The sequence below is a fragment of the Battus philenor genome, unplaced genomic scaffold (genome assembly GCF_028537555.1).
Source record: "Battus philenor isolate CCGP_79_NKW_IND1 unplaced genomic scaffold, ilBatPhil1.0.hap1 SCAF_21, whole genome shotgun sequence".
NCBI classification, from domain to species: Eukaryota; Metazoa; Arthropoda; class Insecta; order Lepidoptera; family Papilionidae; genus Battus; species Battus philenor.
This window is the reverse complement of record NW_027181684.1, coordinates 6123480-6150524: the sequence shown is the minus strand read 5'-3', so window position 1 is coordinate 6150524 and position 27045 is coordinate 6123480. Positions and strand designations below refer to the sequence as shown.

General features: G+C 34.3%; 1 protein-coding gene across 4 annotated transcripts in view; it reads right to left on the bottom strand.

Annotated features, from left to right (window-relative positions):
* Positions 1-1106: 1106 nt before the first annotated feature.
* LOC137923414 (unconventional myosin-IXb-like) overlaps positions 1107-27045 on the bottom strand; it is a 28718-nt gene continuing 2779 nt past the window's right edge. The window contains exons 4-34 of one of the 4 annotated variants that reach the window (XM_068766660.1): positions 25837-26750; positions 24977-25157; positions 24171-24310; positions 23617-23863; positions 23159-23294; positions 22689-22837; positions 22009-22119; positions 21686-21733; positions 21121-21321; positions 19581-19775; positions 17654-17901; positions 16998-17169; positions 15656-15845; positions 15065-15162; positions 14580-14648; positions 14095-14202; positions 13094-13268; positions 11981-12093; positions 11729-11850; positions 9453-9621; positions 8018-8221; positions 7207-7618; positions 6866-7135; positions 6578-6739; positions 6284-6388; positions 5301-5438; positions 4114-4296; positions 3394-3509; positions 2871-3012; positions 1545-1729; positions 1107-1293 (exon numbers count right to left, since the gene is read on the bottom strand). In XM_068766660.1, coding sequence (XP_068622761.1) covers positions 1146-1293; positions 1545-1729; positions 2871-3012; positions 3394-3509; positions 4114-4296; positions 5301-5438; positions 6284-6388; positions 6578-6739; positions 6866-7135; positions 7207-7618; positions 8018-8221; positions 9453-9621; positions 11729-11850; positions 11981-12093; positions 13094-13268; positions 14095-14202; positions 14580-14648; positions 15065-15162; positions 15656-15845; positions 16998-17169; positions 17654-17901; positions 19581-19775; positions 21121-21321; positions 21686-21733; positions 22009-22119; positions 22689-22837; positions 23159-23294; positions 23617-23863; positions 24171-24310; positions 24977-25157; positions 25837-26750 — 5851 coding nt within the window. In that variant the 3' untranslated portion in view covers positions 1107-1145. The remainder of the gene's footprint in view (positions 1294-1544; positions 1730-2870; positions 3013-3393; positions 3510-4113; positions 4297-5300; positions 5439-6283; positions 6389-6577; positions 6740-6865; positions 7136-7206; positions 7619-8017; positions 8222-9452; positions 9622-11728; positions 11851-11980; positions 12094-13093; positions 13269-14094; positions 14203-14579; positions 14649-15064; positions 15163-15655; positions 15846-16997; positions 17170-17653; positions 17902-19580; positions 19776-21120; positions 21322-21685; positions 21734-22008; positions 22120-22688; positions 22838-23158; positions 23295-23616; positions 23864-24170; positions 24311-24976; positions 25158-25836; positions 26751-27045) is intronic. The other 3 variants (XM_068766661.1, XM_068766662.1, XM_068766663.1) reach the window with 3 other exon arrangements.

Below are 27045 nucleotides of genomic sequence, written 5' to 3'. Positions count from 1 at the left end.
TGGTTTCTCAGGCATGTTACCCTACGTTAAATGATATTTATGTCGATGAAAATAAAATATGCATTTTATTTGGGAATGATAAAAAATAACCCATTTTTGCTATAGCAATATTAAAACAACCAGTGCAAAGTGTATCATTGATAAGATGTATAATATGTGTAATATTAACAATTAAACAGTAAATTATATATAGCTAAAAATTCCGAAAAATACATATGGCTTAGTTAACAATCACATCACGATCCAATAACAAATTTTCAATAAATATAAAACATATCCAAGACAATATGTTACAATAACAATAATCTCATATTTGTGTTTATTGGTAATCTAATATGTACCTTGAATAAGTCTCACTAGGTACACAACGTTAAGCTCTTAAACAATTACAATCATTCATAAAACTTCAAAATCCACTTGGGAAGCCACTTTATACTTCAAATTTAAAAGTAAAACTAAATATGAGCAAGTATGTAAAATAAGGCAAGATCTGAAAGATAAAAACTGGGGTTAACATGTACTTCTCGTATTTCTCCGTATCAATAATGCAGCCTTACTCAGTTTCTTGTTCATTTTATTTCTGAAAAATAAAAAGCGTTATTTGTCAGTTATTTATATGTAACGTAAATGTTCATGAACAAATATTACGTGAATACTGTCTGGATAAACGAAATATGTGTATATGTATTAAACCTACATGGAAATATAAGCAGTAAAATTTGTGTATTGAATTAATTGGACAATTAATTTTAATAATAAAAATATACATAACGTTTAATGTCACATTTCAAAAAAAGTCTAAATTTATTGATCTATTTAAAAAATAATTACAAATTAAGTTTCCAAGATTGAAAACAAAATTGATTATATAAATTGTAACGTTCAAAAAATCTGGTAGATTTTATTTATTATTTGCATTATTATATTTATAAACGCGTTTTGTATAAAAATTACAGTTATTATGTAACAATAGGTAATATGTCACAATAATTCCAATTGGTTGTGGAATAACAGAATGTAATTGAATAACTAATAATGCCAGAAGTCCATTGCATTTATGAGCGCCTTAATTCTAGTTCAGGTCACAATCTGTAGCTCGCAGTCACCTTTCCACATCCTGATGGATTTCCAGGACAATTCTTTTGCTACACCATGATGGGGTCATCGGAGGAGAGCTGTCGGTGCAGCAGGCGCTGCGAGCGCAGGGACGCCGAGCCCGTGCTCAGGTCGTCTGTGCTGCCGAACTCGCCGTCGTGATCTGTCGTAGACAGCAGGTCGTCGTCTGACGTAGCTCTATACACGGTAATAATATATTTTTAGAAAGTGCCGTAATTAAATCAAAGAAAAGTTCTTAACCAAAATTTACTTTATATATATATATATATATATATATATATATATATATATATATTTGTCAGAGCGTGACACCTACCAAGTTTTATTTTAATACATAGTCTCTTTTTTGATGAAGGAAACAATATTGACATATGTCTAGTAGTAGACATTCTATATGAAAAACACAAGCAGACATTATGTTGGTTAACCTTATGAGAGTCGGCAGGTTGTTGGTGAGGATCTCCTTCTCCTTCTGTATCTCGTTGATGTGTCCCTCGAGCAGCTGCTGCTCGGCGCGCGGCGCATGTGCGGTGCAGCGCAGCGAGCGCAGCCGGTGCGACGCCGTGTGGCACGCCGTGTCCAGCGTCGCGATGTCTTGCAGCATGCCCCGTACCTGGTGTCATAACTTCCTCATAAATACCATGTACACGCAACTTTTTCTTACAAGATTTTTTTTCTAGCGCGAGTCCCCAAAAATATTTTTTAATTGTACAGCTTGCTGATAAGACTTAATAACAGCAAAAAAAACAACAAAGACCATTAAGAACATTCTTGAAAGCCAACATTTGTGCTGGACGTATCTGTCCTATCTATAGACGATAGCATTTTTGGAGCACTCCGTAATAAACTTGCATGTTTGTTATCATTAGTTAGTGTAAAGAGAAGAGGACATAGAACGTCGCCCAGCAGGACGCCGGCTGTTGTAGCGCAAGAAGAGAAAAAATTGTTGTTAATGGAAACTTGCTGTCGGAGTCCAGACAGGTTGCTGCGAAACCACGTGACTGCCATTGGAGATATGTTAAGAGAACTCAATATGCCGAGCCGGAATTCAAAATCAATGGTGTTGAAGGCATTACCAAAATCAAGAAGAGCAAGAACTGTTAACTTACTCCCCTGTGAGTGTACCTTGTGCGATATTAATTGTGCGATTAAGAAGATTATTTTAGTCGGGAATTTACAGAGACGATTATGGATTAAACATTCCAAAACCTTGGATTCAAATGGCATGGTTATTTTTATAATTTTGTAATAACAAGGAAATGTTTGTGTTTTATAAATACTTATGTAGCGTGGTTTTTTGGGAAATATTTAGTTATTTTTTCTTTTTACACATTATTTTAGTTATTGACGTGTATCCTCAAATTAACCATATGTCACATATATATGTTTTACACGATTTTTGAATGCCTTTATAAGCAACGTATCTACTGTACAAAAAAAAAGATTTGGGTGTACTATATTGTCTTAACGACTTATAGAAAATTCAGCTTAATTAATTTACTCATGGAATGGTGAAACAGATAACATTTTTGACAATGTTGTGAGGAACAGCGAGCTTATACCTTTCAATCTCATAATACTTAATTTTCGTCGTCAAAGTAACAGACTTCGTCTTCATTATGTCGGACAAATGTCAATAAGGTACCATTATATGCAGTTTTTAATTGCATGTGCTTGTGTAGATGTCGTCACGTTTGCTGTCTACGAAAATCACTTAATTCTAAGATTAAGAGGGAATAATAGTAATAACTAACGGTGCGCATTTTGTCGACAAGTATGGCCTCGAGGCAGGCGGTCTGGCGCGCAATGTCGTGCAGCGAATCCTGCGCGGGCTGCACCTTATGCGTGCGGAGGATACAGGGCGCGAACACGATTGCCAACGCATTAGGACCCATTCTGGAATAAATCACAATCATATTAATTTTATTCGCTAATAAAAACACGAAAAAAATAGTTTGTTTAAAAAAAAAAACGAAATTTGTAATGTTAAAAAAAATTGTTGGACGAAAATGTTAGGCTAGACTTTTTAAAGCAGTCACAACAAAGCGTAGTGGAATTAACGGGATCGGGTGTGTCATTGAATTAAGATTCAAATGTTTTATGTTGACAAATTGTTGCACTTATTACTTTTCATAAACATTTACATTACTTCTTCAAGCTTGTATCTGGTAACTGCCTTAAATCGTTTTCTCATCCAATAAAAATTGTTGCTATTGATATGATATGTTCATTTATAAAAAAAATAGCTTTTAATAAAATAATTCAAAGTTCGTTTACCTGTTGTGATCTTCGCCTAAAGCCACTCTCGCCAGGTGAAATATCAACCTCTCCACTAGGTCGAAGTTAGGTTTGGGCAACTTTTTCAGAATGGTAAATATACTCGATACTCTCTCCTACAAAAAATAATTCATGATGATTACATTGCTAGAAGATAACGAAGCATATATAAATATATTAAAATAACAATTCATATATTTATACCTTATTATAGTATCCCATAAAATTGAAGAATTTAATACTACATCCATAAAAATCGTCAGATGTTAAAGAACAGTTCATTGTCATCTTTTCAGACGTAAGTCCACCACTAGATATATGGCCTGTGCCATAGTTTACCATGTAATAAGCCTGTACTTTGACTGCTAATCTTAACAAGATCATTAGTCCACCTTGTAAGTATGCTGCACTTGCCGGTTCGTGCACTCACTCTGGTCAGTGGCTATCTGTTGTGTGGTGTGGCTCGCGCATTGCTACTTCAATAAACAAATCCGTTGGGCTATATCAGTTACATTTGTCTATGAAACCCATATAAAGCCCTTTTCATGAGACATAAAGTAACTGTAAGCTTAGCAGTGATCACGTTTCTGCGCCGTGTAACGAATTGTTGTTTTTTTTATACATTAACTAAACTTTATTGGCGACTATTAAATATATAAATATCTTTAACCTGAATCACATGCATATTTTACTCCGGCACAGACTAAACGTGTAAAGTACCTGGGGATCGGATATCTCGGCGGCGAGTATGAAGTCGTCGTAGAGGTCGAACGTGAGCAGCGGCTCGGGCAGTTCGCGGAAGAAGCTCTTGAGCACCGAGGCGCGCACGTGCACCGCGTACGCGTCCAGCCGCTCCACGCCCTCTTGCGGCCGCTCGTCCAGCAGCCACCGCAATTCCCGCACCTAATCGACGAACAAACAAATTAACGCAATGTTATTTGGATTAACTTTGCTGACATAATATTAAAATTATTAATCACTACAATCAAGACATAAATAAAAAAAAATCTTATTACTAGTATGCGACTTGTACTGGTTTAACGAAGTGAATTAAATGAAATAAAAAAAAATTAAACTCAGCAAAAAGCTTAAAGCTTTTACTCCTATTTTCTATCCCCTATATAAAGTAATCACTCTGAAAAATGTTACGTTAAATAATTTTATTGGAATGCGACAGACCAAACTTCTGGTCTGGGACAGGACAGCGATAATTAATTTTAATATGGAGTAGTCCGAACTTTTGAAAATGCCTTTCGTTGCAATTTTATCATTGTTATATTTTATTTCAGAAACTATAGTTTTTGAATAGGTTGCTTTATACAGGACTCGGCAAAGAATATTGCAAAATCGACCTTTGGAAAGAGACTATTGCCAAATTTTGGCTTCGTAGAACGTTATCTCTGTCGCACGAAATACAAACAGTCCGGTATAGATACCGATAGGGGCTGTGTGCTTCTTTTGATATTTTTATTAAAATGTCCTATTTTAACAATAGATATAAAGGAGTATATTTATGTACAGTTGTAACTTTCCTAAATAATACACATAAAAATATACATATAATAAACAAAATGTGAACGTGTTTTTTTATTTTATTTTACTCTAACCTAAAGCCAGCACTTAAAGAAAAATTGGTGTATTTTATACTAAGATTAAAAATAATTATCAAAAGTATTACGAAGCTGAAATTAGCTGATTGTCTCTTTTCAAAGGTCGATGTGCAATATTTATCGCAGGGTTCTGTACATTGATTCATAGCAAATGAGCTTCACATTTACTCCTTTAAAGTTTTTGTACCTATAACTGATCAACTAGTATAGATTATAATTTATAAAAGTTAATTTAAATGTCATCGTTTTGAAATTACACTTTATAGTATATCTACAAGGTAATAAAAATTGACGTACCTTAGAGCTAAGTCCACTCTTCCTGTACAATCCTTCTGTATACAACCCCGTCATTTCAATAGTTGTGATAAGTCTGTCCACTACAATGGGTATGTTCCCGTCGCCGGTCGGAAGTTCACCCAGTGGAACGCCGAAAACCTGTAATAATGATATTTGCATATTATAATTACCTCCAATTTAGATATTTCAAATACTATATAACTACTTTATGTGTTGCAGACTTTTAGGTATGATTATTTTAGGTATGACTTTTAGGTTTAGGTCAATAACAAATATTTCAATGTTCTGTGGATTAGAGTATATAGAAATTTAATAAAGATTTTCCATGTGAACCTACATGTACATGTAAATTAACAGCAAAAATCTTTAAAGCTTTTACAGCTGTTTCCAATCTCCCAGTGATCAGTGATCAGTCTGATATGTTACATTAATAATTTTTTCTTAGTATGTGACATGCCAATAACTTCTGGTAGTAAACAATAATTAGTTTCAATACGTAGTGTGCCGAATTTTGGTATTCCTTACTACTGATACTGGATAGAGAGTTCCATACACATACTGACAGCAAATAAGTTACGCAGTCATCCTTTTAAAGCTATAACCAATCAGCCAGTATAAGCAATAGTTTTAAAAACTCAATTATTGTAATTATTTACCATTTTCATGACTTTTATATTTTTTGGATTGGCATTGGAAATATTTCAAACTGATGTTAACAATAAGTGGGTGGGCCAAAAATTTTTGCAAATAGCATGTGTCAACGAGTTTTCCAAAGTTTACGTAGTTGATTACAGAAGTGCCAACGGCGAGACGGAGCACATCTCGACGATGTAATTTTTAAAAAATAAATATTAATAAATGATAATTACGGTAAATAAATCATAAACAAAATAGCATTTGTACTTTTATTTCTACACATGTTTCAAAAGTGCAAAAATTTTTGCCCAGCCTGTATTTATTATTTAATTTATATTTTATCTAACCTTTCCCCGTTTAAGAACTCCGATCTGTTCTCTTCCACCAGCATCGACTGCACCAACAATAGCGGCGCTTGGCGTCACAGAATCTTTCCTACAATGTGTAGTCACCTGGCAAAGAAATTTTTAGTGTTTTATCCTTAAATAAATAATTTAGGTCAATGCTTGCACTATTTTTTTTTTTGGATATACAATCTCTTAAATCTAACGATATATTTAAATCACAACAATGGCTAACAACCCTTGTGATAGCAATAGGCTTTGTTGACAAAAATATTGATCGACAAAATCTTGCTTTACCTTCATGTAACATTTCTTATGGGAAGTTAACTTGCAGATTTGGCATATGAGTGAACGCTCTATGGGCCACATGAAGAAAGTCTTGCATATCTCACACTCTGTGGGGATGTTGATCATACACAGAATGAATGTGTGTCCTTTGTGTTGTATTGGTTCATCCACCTGCAATATTACAGTGCTGTTAGGTAACCACATAAAAATTAATATTCATATTATTGACATTCCATTTTTTTTTATTCGCAAATGATAAATATTTTCAATCGATATAATAAATTTAAAACTTATTACTTTTCTCTTTTTATCCTTTTTTCGCTTAGTCCTGGCTTTATCTGTTTCATGTTGACTCATGAACTCGTCCATAAACCCTCTGAAGGCGTTTACTCCCATCGTAATCGACAGAGTAGATCCTTCTCTTGCACAAACCGTCTCCATGACATGCAGGAAGTTTCCGATAAGATCTTTGTACTTGAGCGCCGATCCACGTGTCTCCACGACACTGTACGTTGCGACGAGATTGTCTTTGAACTCTCGTAGGGCGTGCTTGAAAACCCTGTCCACCTGTTAATATATGAATATTGTATTGTTTGTATTTTTTTGGAATTATTTAATAAACCAACTTTAACAATTACCTCTGATTGTTTTTCATTTTCTGACGACTCCATTTGATAAATCTTTTTTGTGATGAAATTTTGCATTGCTTGCAATTCCGTGGCGTCAGATATTATCTTATCCGTTCTATCCATAAACTCGGAGGTGCCAGTGAGACTGAAATTTGAACTAGCCGAGCTTTTAGACTGGTCAGATAAGGAGTTGTAGGCGGAATCCTTAATCATTCTCTTTCTGTATTTATGTCGACCTCTTGGCGATATTGTGACGGGACTGGAGCATGGCATTGTAATTACGCCCTTATTCTGTATGCACTTGGTGTGATAAAGCTGTTTACAGTCAATGCACCGCTGACCTTGAGTGATGAATGCGTCGATAGCTTGATGACAGTACACGCACTTGTCTCCTTTTGCGAAACGCGTGCCTTTGCGAAACCTGAAATTATTTTATTTTATATACGATATCAGATATTTATAATTATAAGGTCTGGTCTACAAAAATTGAAAGAGTAGGGGGCTGTAAAGCTTTTGTGTTAAGTAAGCTTCACTATCAGTTTTGTCTGTCGTGTGGCTTGCTCACTGCCATAACAACTTGCTAATCAGTCGGTTTTTTTTTGGATACTATTGTTTGTTTACGGACTACTCACTGCCGGTTCGTTCTCGTAGAGAAATTTCTAGTATACCATTCTCCATGACTCGTTGAGCAACTGTTAACTTGCCAATAAGGTCCAACGTAAAAAAACAAGATTATGTGTGACGTTTTATAATTTAATCTGTTAGGTAGTTAAGGGTTATGGACACAATTTTGTTCAAGTTTATGTTTTTTATGCCATACCGGTGTCCCGCGATACGAAAAAGTCCATTTCCCGTTTGTCCAATATAGTCGGTTGAGCGCGGGTCCACAGGCCGTAAGTCGGAGTGCAGGTCGGGCCGCAAGTCCGGTCGTAAGTCGGGTCGCAGGTCTGACCGCCTCTCCGGAGCACCGGGTGCAGGGTCCGAGTTACGACGGCGCCGAGCTCCGTTTGCTTCGGTACGCACACTAAAATAATTACACGAAAGTTTTTTCTATTATTTCTAATCTATTATAGTATTAAATATTTAATTACTAAGTGTATTTTATAATGTTTTTACTGCATTAAGGAAAGATTAGAGAGTTTTTAGAGTGTTAATAGTAGTTACATCCTAATTCTTAAGATGATGGCTCGCCGATATGACTCTCGTCTTTAATGTTATTATGTGCAGAAGTTCATGTCCACCACAGAATCAGTTTTACTGAAATATTTATTAACATTAACACATTGGCTCTAAGTAAAAAATGTTATTAACTTTCTTGTATTCAATAAACTAACTTAAAGGTAAAACTAACTATAACTATTGTCATCGAATTTATAACAAAAATCTTAACTTAACATGTAACAATCTATCCAGGTATACATTTAAATTTTACCTTATGGAACTCTTACTTTGGTGATAGCGATGTTTAAACATATTCGGAAGTACACATACTTATAAAACACACATTTAAATAGAGCATCCAAACTACACCATCAGCCAGCAAATGGGCTACCAACAAGTAAAACATGTAGGTAAAAATTTTCTTATTATAGATCAGATATTCAAATGAGCACCTAAAGCAATTCAAAATGATAAATAATGGAGGTAACTTCGTTTAATCATGGTGGTAACTATCTGTTAAGATAAATTAAGAAAAGGAACTAAAGGCGCTATGTTCAAAGTCTACCTGCACACGAGCAGATATAGTTTGTCATTTTACTCACACATTGTCTATCTCTTTCGTAATTTGATTTTTGAATTTTTTTGGCCACATTGGTTTCCCATAATAAGCTAACATTCATTCATCATTATCATTATTTTAACAGTAGAATGTCCACTGCTGGACATACGCCTTCCCCATAGATTTCTAACAAGGCACATTTTTCCGAAAACATCCCTGCGATCAACATCCTACAAAGAGATGTCACATATGCCATGAATCAGTGAAAATTACAAAACTAACTTATAAATTACTAATATTTATTTTATAATATTACTAAAATATTGTAATCAAGCAGAATAGTACACGACGTTATTAAATCATATACGGCCATGTTAGTTTTACCATAAAACGCACTGATTCTGATTCTTATCTACGAGCCATCACTGGTGTGCCTGGCAAGCCATATCAAACTGTAACTTTGGATGCATCAATGCACATATGATTGTATGTCTAAGTGTTTAGAGACAAGGGTGTTGATATTATTTGAACATACATGTCTCGTTCGGGCAGCGGTGCGGGCAACGGGCGCGGGGCTGCGTCAGGGCGGTCCAGCTCCACAAGGTCGGGCGGCAAAGCGCGCGGCGAGCGGCGGCTGGCGCGCACCGGAGGCGCCGGCGCGGTGCTGCTTGTGGACTCCACCCCTCGCTGCGCTATCACGCACGCTGACCAATTCAAATTTAAAATATATTTATTCATGTAGGCATTTAAGTTGTTTTGTGTGTATGTCGGTTTGGATCGTAGATTATTTTAACATTGTAAATTACAATCGGCTCAGAATTTTAAACTGCCGAGAAAAGCCGACCAGAAACTCAAAAGTTGCTCTTTTAAACGAAACTTAACCATTTTTAATGTCTAGAATATAAAGTTAACCCTGCTAATGAATCGATAAACCACACATTTCATCAGTAAGCAGTGACAATCATATGTAATTAAAACACAAAGTGTGAATTATATAAGATTTTATCCCGGAAATCGAACCCGGAACCCATTAATCTCAAGTTTCAGTTCTACCGAGTTCTTCAGCTTTACCACTGGGCTACTACTGCTCGTGTAATAATATACTTTTAGCTTTAAATTTAAAGCTAAGAAATGGAAGGTACAAGATATCTTGTGAAATTTTATTATGTATGGATACACCCAGACCCATGAAAGATCAGTTAACTTTTTGAAGATGAAATTTAGGCGTAATGAGTTTGTTTTTATGTCTTATATTTACGAGTATCATGTGTCTGTCACTACATAGAACACATTTATATAAACAGGGACATAAAACAAACTTTAAGAAGTTACATATTTTTTATCAGTGTTATAACACTCTATAGAGTTGTCTTGTTTATTGAACCTATTCGTAAAATAATAATTATATTGTAATTAGTATATGTAAAATAATACATCGTGATTTGTACATATGTTAAGAGCAATAGTGATGGTCAAAAGAATACCAGAATAGTTCGTTTAGAACCAAAAATTAATTTAATTGCACTATTACGACATAATTCAACGTAGACCAGAGCTTTAAAACGCCAGAAGCGTTTTACAAAAATCTCTATTTATTCCATTTAACTAATTTCCTAACATTTTCACTATATGATACTAGTCAAAAATTCATACAGGCATATTTAGAAACGAAATTAAAAATTCCAACCCTTTTGTATTACCCTTTGATAATATATTTAAATCATTAATCTGTTAATAATATTTGACTTTAGAAATAGGCCACGGTTCGTATAGCTTATACGAAAATTTCAAAATAAAAGTAACTTACCATAATAATAAAACAACAATTTAATACAAAAAGTACAATATCCCAGCACAGATGTTGCCACTAAAACTGCTAAGCAATAAATATGAAGTTTGTCCTTTGGTAGATCTGTTACAACGCACACTTTGAGAGCCATCTTATTCACGCGAAATAGAAATGCGAATGAGATAATTTTCTTTGAACCTACCACATCATATTCAAAATTTAATGGCTTATTTAATTATCTGCAATTACATTAAGATTTATACTTTCAATATTTTAAAACTAATCATCAAATTAACTAACAATTAAGTACTATATATAATCCTTTTTGTTAATTGTGTTTATGGTAATTAGTTTATTGAAGTAAATGTTTAGTTTACGATCTTCTGCTTAGATCATATTTTGTTTGTAATTTGTTTTAGAAAAACTATTACAAATTACACGGCGACTGCGTCTCGTTCTTAATTGCTTGAGTGATTGTTCATAGTAAGAGTAAATAAATAATAGGATCAATCGTAAAAATAAATAAATAATAAGATCAATCCTTTTGATAAGCGATGCGATTCTATTTTGAATATTAAAAAAATAGATAATAAGTATGTATATATTTATATATGTATGTATATACATATATATACTCATAAGTCATTGCCACTATTGTCGGTAGATTCACTAGACTTTTTCTTCTTTTGTTGACGTGGTCAGAGCATCTAACCTGTATTTTTTTCTAACTGTGTAGCCTTCTAAAAAAATTATGTTTTGTTGTGTTGTGTTGACTATTTTATTAAAAGAGTATTACTAAATCAAATCATAAACATATATCATACAACTTTGAATATTTGAGTATTATGTTTTACAACTGTTGTATTTTTGTGTAGAATCTAATACATAGCAATGTTGCTTGTAAAATATATAAAGAATAGAGTCAAATTCAGTTTAATCGTTAACAGCTAGCGGAGACAAAAAAATTGACAAAAAGAGCTCTAATGAATTGTGCAAAGCATTAAAATAAAGTGTTTATGTACCTGCTTCAGAATTTTGCTCCTGCGTGGGGCGGTTTTGATTGGCTTCTCTCGGCGACCGTCGCACAGGAGGTAGGCTTAGCAAACTGGACAGACTACGCTGGTACATTTGAGGCGAGGGTCGTCTAAACAGAAAAAATATTTTTGTTGACAAAATTATCGAAAACATTGCAGTTTCCAAACACACGATTAATTACAATTTGCAACTAAGGTTTGCAATTTCGAATAATTTATTGTAGGCACATATATACATACCTTGCACTAGTCAGGCTTGCTTCTTCACTGTCGGTTTGATTCCAGTCACTGACTTTCCTCAAGTATTCTTCACTGCTGCTCGCTAAGGACTCGGCCAATTCTCGCTCGCGCTTCTACAATATACATCAATTAAAAATTGTTCCCTTGGACTTACCAATATTGTTTATTATGTAGATGCAAGCCCAGGACATATCATTAGAATTGTTTTTTATATGGAATTAATGCAATATATATATATATATATATATATATTGGTGGTGGACCAGTGGCAGCACAGCGGAAAGGTTCGATTCCCAGGATGCAGTCTTGGATATAATTAACACTATTTGTGCTAATTAGCATTGCCACTGCATTCAAATAAGTTTCCGGAGGATGGTCAGAAGTGCATCTATTAGCGTAGATATTATTGGCGGAGGACTATGCCTTGCAGTGGGCGTTTATGAGCTAAATCTACGATGTTTTGGTACTAACCATACATGTCACTGCCGGGACAAGCCTCCTTTTAGAGATAAGATATGGGCATTAACTACCACACGGTGCCCTTGGTAATTCATAAACCGTTAATTGCATTGAAAATTTACACATCCAACATACTACTATGCTACATGTTTTGTTAATATTTATATTAAATGGTAATCTTACATACAATCTACAAATTAACGGATACATATTTGCCTAAAGATATTTTGTGAATAATGAATTATAGAGTTGGCTTCAACAACTTAAATGTTAGAGAATTGATAAATTAGCAAAAGGATCTATTTTTCGAGTTTAAGCCTGCTCATAAATAATTATAGTTAACCATCCCGCTTCCTCGGTATCATCTCTATAAATCCGCCAATTAATAGATGTTACCACAGTTTGATTAGTCTAATTTCACAGTATTACATCCTATGAGTAATTTGTAATGATGCTGATATTGACATATTTGTTTGTGTTACAGAAAAACTGTTCAATGAACCTTTATTTTAAGAGTGTCTCTACAGTGCAGCTGAATCCGAATTTAGTTTCCAAGTTGACATTTCATGCATTCTTCTGATGGAGTACACACGTGGTCACAGTAAAAGATCCTCAGTGCAATAACACTATAAATAAATCAATAAAGTTACGTACCTTATTTCTTTCTGTAATAATATAGTCGCGGTCTAGCTTCAGCCAAAGCAGTTCATTGGCCAAGTCGTCGGCGGTGATTTTGTTCGGCACCGCGACGCCGGATGGGAATTTATTCGCGTTCATAACGTTCCAACTTTCGTCAGGGGACGACTCGTTAGCATCTTGATTGATTAGACTGCAAATAGCAATTGAAAATATATAATAACTATTTATCAATCAAAATTAATATGAGTTTGCTTTCTAGTTCTTCTAGGGTTGTTATGCACCAACTTTACCACTATGGGACCTAAATTGATATCAGTAGCTCGATTTTTTTTTATTTTTAATCGAACTTTTATTCTATATAACCTATGAGATAGCAAGGCAGGTTTTATCTGATTAATGACGCAATTAACTGAGAACTGACAGTTTGGCATTTTAATACAGTACTTTTATTACATATGGTACACCTTTAGCACAAGTATTTTCGTTGAAAGCATCGTTTTAGATAATTACAAAGATATCTTTTATCAGCTTCCATCTAACAGACAACTAAGTATCAAGTAAACAGTTATTGTAGATATAAGAAATTGAGTTTCACATTTGGCTACATAGAAAGCTTCGTATAAATATAGTTCAAGATGTGAATGGGCCAGTGAGATAGATAGCTTGTGCAAGTGAGATGACAAACTACACTTGTAAGTGTAGTATAAGTCCAGTGGTTTATGAAAATAGTTTTTGTTGTTATTTAACCATAAGTCACACATTAAAGCCGCTTCCATAATTAATCGAAACAAAATAATTTTACGTATACAAATAGACATTTAAATGTTTTGAATAAATACTAAAGCGTTCATTGATGGAATATCCATTGAATAGGAATACATGAATAGACTCGATTGTGCCGATCAAAAGAAAAAGCGTCTAAAATGATAAATGTACATTACTTTTCCGACGAATCAGTCATAAGTAAATTAGGATTGCAGTATCACAATGTTGTGTTTGTTCTCATACATAAATACCTTGTACTGGATTGCTTAAGCGGTAGTTCGGTAACATTTTGTGTCTTAGAAATCCTCTTCTTTTGATTGTTAGCAATAATGTTCACAATTTCATGTTTATTCTCCCAGCTGCCATAAATAAAATGAATTAAGGTATAAAAAAAAAACGTTTAGCATTTATAACAATAAAACATTATTTAATTTAATATTTAATTGTTGTATCAACGTAATGTTATTGAATATAACTGATCATTTTATATTAATATGATATTTCATAAATCATCAGGAATATTAAGGAAAAGTCATCTGAATTAGTTTTGATAAAAACACATATGAAACATGGCAATTTTTTTGGTTTTTTAAATTATATTGTCTCTGAAAAAGGTATATTGAGTAGGATTATAAATATTAGTCCTCAAAGACACGCATACGATTATTGCACGCAACATTGTGAAGTTTCTTTTAATACTAGTATAATTAGAGCGGCAAAAGTTTTAGACACATACCTATCAACCGGCAAGGAGTAGGTGGCTCTTAATGCTCTCCCACCTGCGGACCCGTCGAAAAGCACGTCCCTGAAGAGTGAAAAAAAATATTTACATTATGCTAGCTGTTATTCTCTCATTAAATTATAAATAAACTTAATGTTATTTTGATTAACGAGTCAAATTATATTAATAGGTACGTAATGAATAAATATATAAATATTAGCAGTTCAAATTTATACTTGTTGCAAATTTAAATGATCATTGATAACTATGAGGAGATTGAATAGATTGATAATACAGTAAAATGTTTCTTTTATTTCTTTCACATTTATCTTTAAAATCTAACTAATTATGTTTGGTTTAAGGTTTTTCTTCATAGTTAGATCCAGTTTAATATAATTGTGAATAATGCGTAAAAACCTACTAGAACATGCTTAAAAGTTAGTTTGGTTTGTTTCAATACAAACTTAAATCTTTTTTTTTATTTTACTAACAATACTCACAACTTAAGGTCCATAATGTTCTTGAGCACGAGCATGTTTTTATCGAAGTCCTGCGTGGAATTGTTTTCCTCGGGCGAGGGGACCGCGTTACTGTCATGCTGTCAAAACAAACACACACCTCGATGCTATATACATGTGTGAACCATTCTCCATGTATTAAGTTATTATTTTTAAGACTTGATTACTCTTGTCTTATATTTTAACTGGCCTTTGATACTATGCTATCTCAGGTAAGGGAAAATCAGAAAATCGCAATAATTAGTATTTGGGGAACAATCGGTTATTATTTCACAATATGGTTAACAATGTCTCAAACATATCCATGTATTTTTGTGCTTTGTGATAGATTGAAATATCGCATGTTATTAATTAATGCCTGTGATATATGATCGAAAATGTTTTGGTTTTTTGGCAGATATATCGCTTGTTGAGTGAGTGTATAATGAATATTGCTATTTGACTTTTACTGCTTTTAAATATAATTTTAGGTGCTGTATTATAATTGCCAGGAAATCTGGATAGTTTTTATTTAGGCATCAAAATAAAAATGAATAAAACAAAAACCACGAGAGTGAAATTATACGCAATTACCGGTGGAGTAGCTCGCGAAGGACGATGCGTTTTTAGGCGTGGAATATTACGACGAAGTAGAAGTCCTCTCGCGTGCGCTTGGAAGTTGATCGCCGCGCGTCGCAAGTTCACGTACCAACGACGTACTCTCGCGCCTCTGTACCACGATTGCAAGCGCGTCGCTGCTTCTTGTCGCGCAGCCATCCATTGCCTGGTGACGACCAATTAACATTTTTGATATGCAACATATTTTCTCTCAGATTCTGGATATGTTTTGTGTATAGGGACGTAAATGTGTTCGGAAATGTCAAAACGGGGAAATGCGCATGATTTAATTTGATCAATAAGTGCTAACGTTGACGGAGAAATCACTGTAAAATGTCCTCCTTCATCGCAGCGACCAAGCAGGTGAGTTTCTACTACTATCTTTTTCCAGGCTGTTCCATTTTGTGAAAGTTTTTAGAAGTCGTGTACCATGATGTCGCATGCTCTTACTAAGCCCTTTTACCTTTCATATTGCTGACAACTATTAGCTTCCCAAGGTTATCCGCGCTCTTCGATATAATCGAACGATCGATTCAATATAATAGATTGTCGGGTAATTTTTTGAGCTCTTTAATGAGAGAGTATTTAATATGGCGTGTTTTCAATGAGATTCTAACCATTCGTCGCCAACGCTACCGTGTAAAATATTACCGACCTATTTTGCATGAGATTTGTACCACGATGTACTGTCAGTCAATATATTGTATGTGTGATGAAAAAGAGAAAAGGAATTAGAGAAGGGGAACAAATCAGCTATGCACTAATCTATAATTACACTGTGTAAACTATATTTATAATTACCTTTACTATAAAGTGTTTGACAAGGTTGGTCATTCTTAAAAAAAAATCGGGTAAGAAATATGTCATTATTCATGAAGATTAATTTCTATCGCTAGGTACTATGTTATCAATACCACTGAAATCATAATAACACTGGAAAAAATTTGACAGGAATATTCTTTTCGCCGAAATTAATCTCACTATGGCGGGCAGTCCCACTACGTCGGACTGTCCTTTCCGCGGCGGCAACATGTGCGTTCTAGCGCATTGACGTAAGCCAGCAGCCTGGATCCCCGGTCGCTCGGCGCGCGCGTCTCGCCGCACTCTGGGTTCGGCCGCAAATCAGCGCACATGCAAGCGCACCGCAATAAACTCTCGTTCCGACGCGCCTACCTTTGTATAGTGGTTGTGTGAACAATAAATTAGGATCTTCTCAATTGCATCCATTAATCTCATTTCACCACCACATTACAAAGGTAGTGCGGGTCACGCGATGGGGGATAGCTAGTATAGCATGTAATCCGGGAGTACGTCGTACCTGCAATATCCCTGTATGATCAGAGCGGCGCGGCGCAGAGCTAGGAAGCGACGGCGCTCGAGCACGGCTCTATGCCAGCGTTGGATTGTGATAATAGACGCCATTATTTGTTGATGCAAGCGATATTCAAGTTTTCTTTGTTCACTCTCCCTCATAAAAATTTTTGTTGCTCCTGAAATATTAATTATACATCAACTACTTTATAAGATTATCGTAATTTTTACATTAAATCAGTGGTGGGTAAGTTTGACATCCATAAAGTAATGAAGAATTATTTTTTAACATTAGAAGAGGTTTTTTAAATTTAATTTTAAGGAAAATTATGGGCTATAGGCTTGCACTGCATATTTGATCTTTCCATCTCATTATCCCTAAATTATATCTAAAGGACACGCTTCATAAAATATATTTTAATATAAACAATGAAAGAAAAGAAGAGTACATTCCCACTGTAAACCAAGGATAATTCCAAAATTGTTCACAGGTCCCATTTTTTTTTAAATATTGACCCATATTAGGCTTTCGAAACATGTTTAACTCCTTCTGGGTTAAATTAATAATAATTGGTCGGCTGTATAATATTAGTCCTGTAATATTCCTACTGATAGGATTTAAGCAACCATTCGTAATCCGTAAAGGCGTGCTATTCCACTTACCGACTTGATAATTATCTCTATCCAAATTAAGTGTGGCGAGGAAGTGTCTGACATCAGATTGTGAGCTCAACAATCCTTTTGGAAGCAGTATCCTGTAGAGCTGAATGAATTCTTCGTAGGTGAGGCGAACATTATAGCCGGCCTGCCGAATGCGCACCGTCTCCAGCATGCCGGTGTATCGCAGCTGTCTCTGCACCGTGTCCTCGTCGAAAACATTCGATATTTTGTCGCCATTTGATTTTATGCACCTGCATTTTGTATTCACATTAGGGCGTCTGTGTTATTACCTTATTATTGAAGGAAATTGGGATTTATCTATGTATTTATTTAGCCTACACAGAGTTATAGATTTAAAAGCCTTAAAAGGGCTATATGTATAGTTCATTTGCTGTTAATGAATGTACGGCACTTCCTATACAAAATCAATGATTTCAGAAATAATTTATAATGTAATGGTGATATAATAAGAAAAAGCTATGTGTACATCTGTCAATGCAGACTTTTTACTGTCAGTTTATTCTTCGTAAGTTATTGGCCTTTTGTATTCTAATAGAAAAAATAATTTATTGTAACATATTTCAGACCAATCCCTCTATATGTGATGGAAATTGGTGTATAAGAATTACTTTTTTGCTGAAAAATGTGCTATCTGCATCTACTCCTAAAGTTTTTACACCAATAATCAATTACCAATGTATACAGAAGAAAATTATCTAGACATAAAAGAAAATTAAAATGCTCTTTGAGAATTTCAAATAAATTTTCCGTCATGTTGTTAAACATATATTAGAAAACCCATAAATTTCTTTTTAACGCCATTAAATTACCAAGTCAAACAGATTAACCATTTCTAAAATATTTTAACACCTTCACTGCTTCTTTAATTTTACGGAAATTTCTAATTTCCAAACCCGAACTATATTTATAATCTTTGTAATATTTCTTTAAAAGCATGGTGCGAGCCTAAAATCTACCAACAACTACCCCACAACGAATACACATTCGGACACCCAAAATGAAAAGTTCCTTTTGTACTTACTATGTAAACATATTTGCACATAAACATATCATACTGGGTAATGTTTGATACACTAGTTGTATATATTGAACATCACAAAATGACCATGTAATTTTATTAAATATATAGTTTTTGAAGATTGTTTCATGTTGAACGCTAAAAACGCTGGCCTAGGTTTTCAATAATTACTATTCAAAGTATACAATTACATGATAATTTTATATGCTATTTTTATAAATTTGACACAAACCATGTGAAAATAGTATGTTCTATTGTTAACAATTTAAATAAAGCATTCCCAAAACTTGCTAACTGAAACATATTTTTTTACTTCAATTCTCTTTGGCAAGTTAACAGTGGCTCAACGAGCTATGGAGCGAGCTTATGCGAGTGGTTTCAATACGATGTTGATATCAGGATTGTGAAAATTCGTAAATGAATGAAAATAACTTCAATGAATAAAAAAATATTAACAACAGTTCGTCAATTTGGCACAGAAACATAATCTCTCCCTTCGAGCTTCAATACCAAGCTTACAGTCGCTTAATGTCTCGTAACGGTTATACATGGGTTCTGTAGACGAATGAAGGTAACCGTTATTGCCCAACGGATTAGCAAGTTACAGTGGCATTGGGTAAAATACATAACACAGAGAGCAGACAGCCGCGGGGGCCGTATTGTTCTAGGAGATCACGGACCAACAAGTGCCATGTAGATTGGCTATTTACAAGATGAATAGAACACTATTAAAATCATCCGAAGACGCTGAAAGGTCAACAGATCATTTTAAAATAGGTCTATGTTCAGCAGTTGAAATTCAACGGCTGAAATGATAATGATGCTCTATTTCACCAGTACAATATGTTAAGTTAATTAGCACGCACAGAAATATAGGTAGCACACACAAACCTTATAAAGAATGGATTGGCTTGATTCAATGTTTCCATCAAAGCGGCTAGGGAGTGTTGGAACTGTGCGGCTACAGTTAAAGGCTGTTTCCGTTTGCCGGCGGGTGCAGCCGTGCGCCCCGCTAACGTCTTTACACTCTGAAGGTTTTTCAAACCCTTTTTGGCGCGCTCCCTAGGCCTGAACGACTTATTCTTCCTGCCAAGCCCAAAACTTACACTTAAAATTATAATAAATAAAATCAAACATCCAACCACCAAAAATATATCTACTTTAACATGCAACCAATTATTTTTTTATTTATGCCGTTCAATACTGCAAATAAAATTGTAGTTTCAGTCATCAGAAAGCTTGAAAATATTGTGAGTAAAGATTTAATCGGTCCATTTTAAAAAAATTGAAATAAATCTTAATCATTTATTTTAATTTAGTATGCCAATGGCAAGACATAATAAATATTTACATAAAATTGTATAAATTTAAATTGTTATACATAGTCCATAACTATGCTCTTACCTTTTAACGGTAATGAATTAATAAAAAAAAATAAACAAATAGTTCTACAAATAGTTGATGTAAATTAATTATAAATAGGATTACCGTAAGCAGATAATTAAAAATGTAATTATGAAAAACAAAATTTCAGTAACAGGTGATTCCCTAAAGGCAAGGAATAGCAAAATATATAATACCAAAATTTATATATGAGGAAAAACAGTAGCCAGCGATGGAATGAACATATTGTTTTAACTTATTATATTGAACCGATTAAATTTGTACTCTTGTTTATTGTAACTTAAAACTAATAAAGCTATCATGTAAATAAGAGAGAAATCTGATCAGATCTTTTCACATTTTCGGCTTATGAAGGAACTAAATAGGGAATCATGTTTTCTTTTTGATTCATAACTTGTAATGTGAATCTCTTTACTGAGGACAGACGGGATCACTACAAATAGAATTATTTGTGCATCCGTTATAACAATCAACGTTAGAAAGTTATGAACAGTGTAGTATCATGAGCAGAAAATGTAAAACAATTTATACAGTTACAATAATAAACATTGAAGCAACTTTCTCCACTCGGCAAATTTCTTCGACCATGTAAAACTCAACAAACAACACGGATTAATCACAAATAACAAGAAAAACCAGAAAATTAAAACCATAAAGCCATCACCTTTAAAATAGAGCAAGAAGTGAAACCACTACCAAAAGATGATTCATCAAACAAAATAAAAGAAAAAAAAAACAAAACAATTAATACAAGAGTCCTTTGCTAATTATTTTTAAAGAATTGACTTAAGATGGGAGGCGCGTGAAGTGCCATTTTAATTTATAGAAAAAAATATTTTTTTGTATAACTTTTTGGTGTTTTTGTGTAAATTACATATTATATTTTTAGATTGGTCACATCATTGGAATTACAATTATTCGGTGACAGCACGTGATCATAGATCGAGAGCAATGTTTTGTTTGATGAAGGTTGTGCGAGAGAGAGACAGAGCATGTCCAAGAGCACGGTATATGAGCGCGCACGTACAGGACGATCTGGCTGGCGCGTTGCATGACGTCCGTGTCGTCGAAATCTCTTTCAAGGCGGCGTGTACGCGTCTCGGCGATCCTGTAATTTTTGTTTCCCTTCCCACCGAGGCGCGCCACGCCCACTGCCTCCGGCCGCTGTTTATCGCTGTGAGCGCGAGATGGCGTTTCGCGCGCCTTACTCGCCGCTCTGTGTGGCGTTCTTCACGAGTTTATCGTGACGACAAATCAAATTAGGATTAAAAATAAAATTAACACAAAACGTAAAAATAAACCTTTAGTGCCGTAGTCGGCACGCATGCATAGCTCGTGCGTGATGTAACTAGGTGTCTTTACTTTAATTAGATATAAGTTAATACGAGCACGTACAAGGACTAACAAATAACGTAATAGACTGTGTTTAGATATAACTTTAAATTACATATTACGTTCAGTAATAGCTGATAATCATTAATCACAGTCTGGTACGCAGTTAATCAAAAGGTGGTGTCACAGAGTGATAAAAAAACGTCAACAAGCATGCAAGTGCACATAGAACGAGGCATGCCGTAAACTGGGTGACTTACGCAATACGGTTGATTGCAAGATTGATTGATGATACTGTCACCAGTTGGCTGAGCAATAAGACATATCATTACATCACATAACGTTATTAGCAGAAGCTCAATATATATGTAGCGTTTATCTACATATAAAACATATCTTTTATTTGTAATTATATTACATTTATTAGCTTATTTATGTTAATAATGTCACTGCAATCGATTTTCATTCATACATAAATAGATCATTATCTGGTATAGAAGCAGCAGACAATGATTGCATGTAATACAATCTGAAGACAATCGCAAAATGTAACAGAGAAGTAATGACGACCGCACGAACTCACCTTATAATGTTATCATTGACAGACTGAATTGAGGGTCGAGGAACTCTTGAGGCGCCATCTACTCTATGAACTCTATGTCTTCTGCCAGCCTCTAAGAATGCGAAGTAACCTCTGGAAAAGAATTAATTCATTGTCATTGTCATTTAGTTATTTGCAAGACGTCCACTGTAAAACACGGGCCTTCATCAACGATTTCCAATAGCGCCAGTTGGAAGTGGCCTGCACACCTATTTTTCCGTCGTGCTTAACAAAGTGGTCTAACTCGGTGGATATCTAACGCTGCTCTTGCTGATCCGTGGTCTCCACTCCAAGGCCTTAAAGCCCTTGCGGTCATCCAATCTGCGCACTATGTGCCCTACGCATATTCATTTACCAATCCGCTGGGCCACGTCGGTTGCTTTCATTCCTATATTGACTTTCTCATTTCTGATTCTATTTCGTATAAAAATCCAAAACATAGAGCCCTCTCCACCGACTACGTTTCACAATTAATTATTCGTCATTAATTTTACTATAACTTTGTACAAGCTTAAACATACTATTTATCTTAACTTTTTTTTTTAAATTAACGTGCGATATTAATTTAAAAAAATAACTTAAAAGTAGAATAAAGTTATGTTCGATACTTTATTAAACAATTTAGTTTTTTTTTTATTAAATCAACTGCAGTACAATTATACCTGAAAAATGCGCGCACAATGGCCCATCTAAAAACAGCAACAGGATCGACTCCCACTAGTTCTCTTACGAAAGCTAGAGAGGAGTTTTTCAATACACTCACAATGTCTTGTCGCATTAAGTCGAGATTCTTTTCACGCATTGCTGTCACCTGAAATAACAAAAATACATGTGTGCACATTTATTTCTATACGCAATATTCCCTAAATGAATGACGCTATTTTCTTCGTCTAACAATTTGGTAAAATAAATAATGAAACTGCCTGAGCTGAAAAACCATTGGGTAACTTAAACTTAGTTACTTGTAAAGAGGTTTAGTTTATTTGCATACAGCATTCTTTCACTATTTTAATTCCAGGTGTAGGTTGCTTTCAACCAGTCTATACAGATATCCATGGCACTGGGCCTATGTTTAGAAATAGACTCACTACAATTGAAATAATAATAATGATGCTTTGTAATACCTATTTACCTGATATTTGACCCGGCCAGCATAATGACGCACTACAAAAGCGGGCTCCCTTCTCTGCGGCTTCTCGTAAAAAGGGTTATCTTCATGCACAGAGTTAAATTTTTGTAATAATGTCTCATTGGTTGCCCATGGGAAGCTGTAAGTTAAAAACAATAAATACTTTATTCACAAATCTATTTTCAATTAACATACCTTTTCACAACATTAACTGTGAATATTGTGGAAGGGTACATAGCTTATAAAAATTGTAATACAATTAACCAAAGTCATAATGTTATGAATCTTTAATATTTCTGTACCATACATTTTAAAACATTATATTTTATTTAAAACATCTGCAATTGTAATGCTGTGCAGGAATTTTGACTTGAAACATTATGGATAGCATAGCATTACTGTACAAATAACTACTGTAAATTATAATGGTATATACAAGATAATTATTACAGACAACATACTTGCACTGGTCATCCAAAACACACAGCAGCCCACTAGGCTTCCCTTCAATGAGTTGTAAGCAACCCGTGTTGTCGGAAAAGCCAATGTCTGTCCACCGTATACCCTCCCGTCTATACTCCTCTTGTTCATATTTAAATACATGTTGATTGAAATAGTACTGGAGATGCTCGTTAGCATAGTTAATGCACAGCTGCTCAAAACTATTGTTTGGACCGAAATCCTCAAAACCGAATATATCCAGAACGCCTGTGAAAAAAAAATTCTTGAGATTACTAAAATTAAAAACTATCATATGTAATAATATCATTTTTACTTGAGGAAGGTTTCTGAAAATTAATGGTTTCATAAACATTCTTTTAAGAAACCATATTAATCTTTACATAACTAAGACAATAAAAGTAACATAAATATAAATAAATGAGACATAATTAGCATTAAATAACTAGAAAGTAGTAAATGAGTTTCTTAAGTTAAGCTGTATTGATTTATTTTAGGTGTTTGGTAGCAATTGTTTGTATTAACTATACACATTAATGAGACAAATTTTGCTTACCTATACTATGTCCCTGATGTTCCCGTAACGTGTCCTTTTTTGAGAGCAAAGCATGGTTTACTTGCATTACTATCCAGTCGAACAAAGCACCATACAAACATTTAGCCATAGCATCGCGGGTTGCTATGGCTTCTGGCAACCTGAAAAATTTAGACATACACTTAGATTTTTTACACATGCAAGTAATACTAAAAGAGTAAGAAGCCCATCGTTTCAGCCCATAGACGCGCAATAAAATGCATGATCGCCATGCTTAGTAATCACAGTCTGGTATTATGGTACCCAGAGGACACTGATGCAGATCCTCTGGAAACTTGTTTATGAGCCGAGGCAATTCTATATTATTGGTTATATTAAGTGTGAATTATATAATATTGAATCCCATAATCTAACCCACTACCTACAATCGCAAGTCTTAGTTTTTTTACCACTGTGAGCTACCACTGCTCAAAAATTAGAAGTTTTTGCATAAATGAAATTTACTACAGTAAAAGAAAGCTAGAAAACAAATAAATAATAAATCAATTCTTGGTAAATTATAGCATGCCAAAAAAAATAATCTTACCAATATTTATAAGACCTAGATTTTAAAAATAAGCATTTTTTGATGAGCTTCCCATTAATAAATACAACATATAAAAATACTTTCTACCAAATTTCAAGTCTCCAAACCTTATGGTTCCAGAGGTATTGTGATGAGTCAGTACATAAGTGGATTTTTTTATATAAAAAAGTGAAATAAAAGACTTATTAACTTAAGCTTCATTGTATGTTAATCACTGATTTATAAAGCCCTCAAAACCAACCTGTAGTTGATAACAAGTGTTTCACCAGATGCCCTCGCCCTTTTGGAAGTGAGCGCAGCAAGTAAGGTCTCCTGCTTGACGCGCAAGAGTGACGAGATGAGTGAAACAACTTCAGGATTGCGTACTCCGACTGCTTCATCATGGTGATATGATTTGCGTTGTGGTTGGAACTCAACATTTCCTAAACATATACATAACATTGACCACTAAATTTGACAGCAATTGATTTCAATCCCGTCCAAACTTACCATCCTTATTATGTGTAGAATACAAGGGGGTTATGTCTCGAAGTGACATGGTCTCCGTTTAAAGATTTATTTAGTTTTAAAATTTGGTAAAGATATATGTTTTTATTATTATTTAAATTATCTATTATATAAGTTAATAACTTTGTGTACTATAACATATTTGTAAATATGTTTTTTTCATGATTACATATGATATAACCTTTTACTGTCCAAGGTTGACATGGTAACGGAGATTAGTTGACACAAAGTAAATACTGAGGACCCAAAACAATGTACTGTTCTTAATTCAATTTTTTAATTTTACCACATGTTACGTACTAGTAAGATTTGATGTATAACAAGTAATATATCTATTGATTAGGATAAAAATGTTAGAACACAAATTTGTATTGATGATACTTTGTCATAAATTTTCAGTTTGAGCATTGTAATATTTATCGCAGATTAAAATTTAAATGTATCATTATCATTAACTATAATTTGATTTATTTTATTTTTAGGAATTTTTTTCTACAAAATCAAAGATGTAGACTAGATTTAGATTATTTATCAAATTGAGACAATTACAAAATGAAAATGCTCAATGCATTCTTAAATGACTTAACAACTCACCTAAAAGAAGTACAGCCGACAGCACAGCAAACAGGCGTCGCTGCTTGTCCAATGTAAAACCAACCATGTCCATAGATTGCTTTAGCCTCGAAAACTCATATTGTTCATCCACACCTGGCACTACACTACATCCAGTCTTTGAAAGATAATTATATTTATCAACACTGAGCAGATGCAACTGTTCTCTCTCTTGCTCTGATGCCCCAGCTAACAAGTAGTAAAATACATGATAATTCCTTTCATTACGACCTTGACTACATATTCTGGATTTCTCCAAAAGATATTTTTGCACCACTGCACCGTGAACCATTCCATTTTCTTTATAATTAACTTGTATGAATTTTCCAAAACGACTGGAATTATTGTTATGGGGTGTCTTTGCATTTCCAAAAGCTTCTAATACAGGCCCTGCACTTAATATTGTCTGCTCTACTCCACTCCCATGTGATCCTTTCTGACTCAGCGCAGTAAGATGATGAAGAAGAAAATTTGTACTTTCAGTCTTTCCTGATCCACTTTCACCACTGATCACTATACACTGGTTTGTTCTCTCTCGTAACATAGTATGGTAAGCAGCATCCGCAACAGCAAATATGTGTGGAGGAAGACTGGACCCTATCCTCTTATTCTGATAGAGCTTCACATATTTAGGGTTATATATAGGGTATAATTTAAAAGGGTTAACTGCTATTAAAATAGATCCCACATAGGTATATATGTAACCGGCTGCAAATCTAGCTCTCAGATTGTCTAGCAGCGTCTGTTCATTTAACTCAGGCAACTGACACAAGTCTGGATATTCTCGGTCCTTTGGTTGATACAAGAACCTCTGGAAATAGTCCTTTATCAGCTGCGGATCAACAGAAAACTTTTCCATCCATGGTTCATCAGGTATTTTCTCACGTAGATAAAACCTGGTAAGTAGAAAGAGTTTCATGAAAAGTATTCACAGAGTAAATTACAATCAAATAGTGATAATTACATTTGTGTCAATGCAAATAATAGAAATATTAATTATAGGATGCTTCAAAACGTTTGTTCAATATGAGCGGCAAATTTTAATTTGATTGGCAGGAAGGTTGTTATCATGGTATGGTGCGGCGACAGGAAGACTGAGTCACACACACACACACTATGCAACCCAAACACTAATCTGTGCTTTGACAATGTTTCCAATATTCATTAAACATGCATAATTTCAAAGCATTA